Source organism: Littorina saxatilis, linkage group LG7 (assembly GCF_037325665.1).
Source record: "Littorina saxatilis isolate snail1 linkage group LG7, US_GU_Lsax_2.0, whole genome shotgun sequence".
NCBI classification, from domain to species: domain Eukaryota; kingdom Metazoa; phylum Mollusca; class Gastropoda; order Littorinimorpha; family Littorinidae; genus Littorina; species Littorina saxatilis.
In genome coordinates, this window is record NC_090251.1 from 44,332,230 (window position 1) to 44,337,229 (window position 5,000).

Genomic DNA, 5,000 nt, shown 5'->3' on the forward strand with positions numbered 1-5,000 from the left:
ACACATCCACACACACACTCACACACACATACACACGCATTCTCTCCCTCATTCCAACCGTCCACACATTTACAAATCCAATATATTCTCACCCAAAAACAACAGCAATGTTAGAAGTAGTCCGTCATGAAATCCATTCCTCCGTCCTCGTCTTACACGCATGCTCTCATGGGCAGTGGTCACGTCATTTCCGTTTCCACCGACCCTAACTGCATCAGCATCCAATTCCATTATTCTGTATTAAACGCAACTTTTTACCTTTACTTCGTTCGGCATCCACCATCTGTCACTCTGGTGGCAGCACACAAGACCTCCCGGTAAAACCCACTGTCAACGCATTTTCAACAATTCAAATATATGCATTATCATAAATCACTAAACAGATGACGTCACTGTAATGTCTGACGTCACACTCGTCAAAACTGTTGTTTGTTCAGTTGACAGAGTTATTCCACAAAGCACAGTTCATGTGTAGGAAGGTGATACTCTTCGTGACATTTCTCGGGAGCTTTTTCTCATTGTGAAGGCGGCAATAAACACCCTTATACTAATTAGTTTTTTCTCTCTCAGTTTTTATATGTACTTCTGTGTCTCAGGTTGTTTCCTGCAACAGAGAGAAAGACAAATTAGGATGGCGTTAAAGGTGAATGCAATGTCATACCTCGTGGGCTTATGGTTGAACAAATCAACAAAAAGCAATAGTTTCCCGTTTGTGAAGAAGTTTTTAGATTACAAATGGTTTTTTTCTACAGTGTGGTTTTATTTATAATCTAGTGTAAGCGACGACACTTTGCTTATTGTTTCAGATTTGTTTAAGTTCACACAAGATTCACAATAAAAAATTGCTTGCTTGGTTATTGAAAGAAATCTTTTCTCATATTAACATCAGCTCCGGCTTGAAGACTGATCCAAAAAGAAACAATCCAGGAAGAGAAACAATTGTTTTGCATTAAACGGACTTTCTTTATTTTTGAGAACAGCATACATTCTAATACATGTATAGAATATCTATATTGTTTTGGATTCAGGAAAAATAAAAGAATCCAATGGCATCGCTTTTGTTTCTGTTATTGCAATTCTGTTTTCAAGCACAAATTGACTAACACATTTATTGTAAAACGATGTTTTAAAAAGGCAGGCTAAAATGAATCCCATAGCACGGACCAAATCAAAGTATACTTGAACAACATTTCAATCAAATTGATGAACAAATGCGGACATCACATTGCCGCATCATCTGTTATCAAAAAGCTGGATAAGACGTCATCTGAGACGTTTAGCAAAAGAAGCCCTGAGGGGATATTATCTGGAAGAATTCAAATGTAAAGTTTCACAAAGGTCTGTCAAGCAGCTTTCCGCGCACACAACACCCTCTCGATTCTTAGTCTACCGGAAAACATATAGTGTCAATTTCACAAAATGTAAAAACAACACTCATTTGCTCCAAGTGTGCCCTAGTTCCAGTGGTATCATTTGCACTACTAATTAGATCTGACTTTGGCCGTGTGTCAATTTTGCGCCTGCGATGAATGTCCTCTGTCAATAATTGATTGCTCCCTATAATCTCATTGGGTGGATGACGACACAACACATGAATTGTCAGCACGGTACTCCCGGGGCTCGGGAAAAAGAAATAGGTCAGTGGACTAATTCGTGGGAATAGAGCGTCGTAGCAGTGCCAGAGTCAGCAAACTAAGACAGCTGGTGAAGATAGGAAGTAATACAGAGAGAGAGAGAGAGAGAGAGAGAGAGAGAGAGAGAGAGAGAGAGAGAGAGAGAGAGAGAGAGAGAGACATATAGACAGACAGACAGAGACAGACAGTCATAGACAGAGAGAGTGAGACAGAGACAGAGAGGGAAAGAGTATCACCTCTCTCAGCTGAACCCGTCGCACGATACCGTGAAAGAAATTAACTTCACATTAAAAATTAAATCGCAACGCAAAACTCAGATCGGCATTTTCATGTCGTTATAAACAACTTTTGTCTTTTAAAAAACAACGACAGCAATAACAACAACAAAACAACAACGGCAACAACAACAACAACAACAGCAACAACAACAGCAACAACCACAGCAAAACGTAGAGACTGACATTTCAACATTTGCAAACAAATATAACAAATAGTGGATAGATGACATAGGGTCCAAAGGGTCATCATGCTAAGCGTTACAAAGACACATAGAAAAGCCAAACGAAAGAGACAGCTACTTCCTTTCCTGAGCTTCCAAGACAAAAATCAATATGGAAGGGACGATTTCCATCGATGCCCCAATAATGACGTTGCCGTTAGCAAATGCGAAGCTTTGCTTTCCATTCAGCTCAAGAGCCACTACTCTATAGAAGAGGGGAACGAAAGATAGGCCAAAACAAAAATCCATGAGGGTTTACATGCGTAGGAACTGAGAGAAGCCATGACCTCATTTCCGAGTCCGAAGACATCCCTTGCTGTTACCGTGGAGAACCAGAATGCGTGGGGCGTTAGATTAATTACTTAAAGGTACAGTCCTTCTAGTGCAAGCGATCTTGTGTGTCCCTCTCTACCTCTTGTCTCCCCGTCTATCTTTTACTACTACCCCCCCCCCCCTCCCCAACTCTCCTTATTTTTGTTCGTCCCTCTCTACTTCTTGTCTCCCCCTTTACCTTTTACTACTCCCCCCCCCCCCCCAACTCTCTTTATTTGTGTTCGTCCCCCTCTACTCCTTGTCTCTATGCTTTATTTACACGGGATAAGATCACCCTTCAAATTGAATCTATATAAATCAATAGCCTGACGTGTTTCCTTTGCAAAGTAGGATTCTAAGATCATTTTTGCCTGTACCACCAACGCCAATTGTAAGTTAAAATACAAACGAACTTCTTTCTAGGTAGTGTCTTCCGAGCGAGCTTCTGGACAATGTTTAAGATACGTTTATTTTCTGTATTATAAGTGTTTGTCTGTCTGTCTGTCTGTCTGTCTGTCTGTCTGTCTGTCTGTCTGTCTGTCTGTCTGTCTGTCTGTCTGTCCGCTTAAAAGACAGCTTCGCCGAAGATCAGTGAAAGTAACGTTTTGTTTTGTTATGAATATAACGTTCCAATAACAGACCTTTCTTGTTTTCTGAATCTCGTTGGTAAGTTATTATAACAAATTATTACGACTCTGCAAAGTAAGCAGCCACGCTGTTGATTTATAGTACGTGTCAAAGTGGAAGGGTACTGTTTTTCCGTGTAACAAGAAATTCCTCTGATAGGAAAAACACCCCCGTCAAGGGAAATAACCTTCTCAGTTGGTGGCAGTGAGAATGGTTATTTCCCTTTGACCAACGGGGGTGTCCGTCTATAAGTCGGCGTTGTATAATTTTAATCCACCAATAACTCCCTAACCGTGTGTTTGACTGGTCCCAATTTTTGTAAGGACCGTCTCAGGAATGTATAGAACCTGTTCACCAAGTTTGGTGACGATCGGTCCGTTCATTCTTGAGATCTACTTGCGAACACAAACACCGCCACAAACACACAAACACATCGAGTGAAACCTATACACACCCCTATACCGGGGGTGTAATAACCTAGACAGACCTGTAGTGGATAACACGAGCGTGGACACGACATTGACTGTATGCTTCTCTAAAGGAACCACTACGGAGTCCATGAAGGTATGTGTTTGAGTTGTAACTAAGAGATGCAATGACCTCATTTTCAACTGAAAGAGAAAACGTAGGCCTAATTGTCGTCACTGTTGAAAAATAGAACGCGTAAGGCGTTAGAAAGAAGCTTAAAACATAATCCATGCGGGTAGAGGTGTAAGAACTGAGACAAGCAGTAACCTCATTTCCATGTCTAAATGTGACCCTCCACCACGAAATGAGTCGCATGTCATCTCGCGCGGTTCTGCGCGAGGCTTAATATAAGTCTGGGGAGTGTCTGGTAACAGTGTGAGGGTCACCTTAGTCACAGGCTTATAACTCAAACAGTTTTCGTTCTTTTCTGAAACGGTTTTCACCACTGGATAGAGCATAAAAAACTCTTTAGAAAAATGTAAAAAATATGAAAATCATGCAAAGGTGACATGTGACTCATTCCGTGGTGGAGGGTCACAAATTAGATACCACTCGTGGTGCAGTGTTTAGACACTGAATGCGTGGGGCATTAGATTAATAATTAAAGGAATTTTTGCCGTAACAGAATCCAAGAGGGTACTCGTATGTGTGGGGACTGAAACAAGCAGTGATCTCCTTTGCATGTCTGAAGATATCAATCGTGGTCAGTGTTGAAACACTGAATGCTGGAGGCGACTAATTACTTAAAGCCCCATTCCATCTCATAGGAGGTTTACAGAAAGATTTAAGTTTTTTTGCAAAAGAAGCAAAACTGACATACTGAAACATATAAGGAATAGTTTTTAACGGTATTTGTGACTCATCGTGATCGCTCGCGGCGCTTTTTAGCATACGTAACCATAAACGCGCTTCAATGGTTTATTGGTTTAAACATACGTTTATTTTAACAAAAGTTACAATCATGACATCTATACAAAATACACAGGTAACATCAACAAGCTAGAAGCTTATAGTGGTGTTCCTGCATGGACTGTACAACGTAAGGCGGTAACGGCTGAACAATTCGTCTAAATAAACCAAATCTATTAATAACATAATAAACGTTGCATATTCATTATAAAGAAAGACAGTAAAAGGAATGAAGGAGGGGAAGAAGAGGAATAAAAAGAAGAGGGATGGGTAGGAGATGTGCAGAAATTAAAGTAGTTGTCCGGCTTGTGGAGCATTGATTCTGGTTTGCCAAAAGCGGCCCGAACGTTCAATGAACGAGTGTACTGTGGAAAAAAAATTTCCTGTTCAAATCTAGAGAATGCTGTCTGTCTCCGTTTAAAAGGTGGGGGAGGTGAATGACTTCAATGGTTTATTCTAGGCATGCATTCACCGTCGTTCGCGTCCTGTGTATACCCACCGCCCATCTAGTCTACTCTAGTTGCAATGCATCGTTTGGCTTCGACAAAACA

The 5,000-nt window shown here is 40.9% G+C and overlaps 1 protein-coding gene across 1 annotated transcript in view; it reads right to left on the minus strand.

Moving 5' to 3' along the window:
• Window positions 1-992, minus strand: part of LOC138971556 (uncharacterized) — a 25,544-nt gene extending 24,552 nt beyond the window's left edge. Inside the window, exon 1 of the mRNA XM_070344309.1 lies at window positions 93-992. Within this exon, the coding sequence (XP_070200410.1) occupies window positions 93-231 (139 nt within the window). The 5' untranslated portion in view covers window positions 232-992. The remainder of the gene's footprint in view (window positions 1-92) is intronic.
• Between the last annotated feature and the right edge of the window lie 4,008 nt (window positions 993-5,000).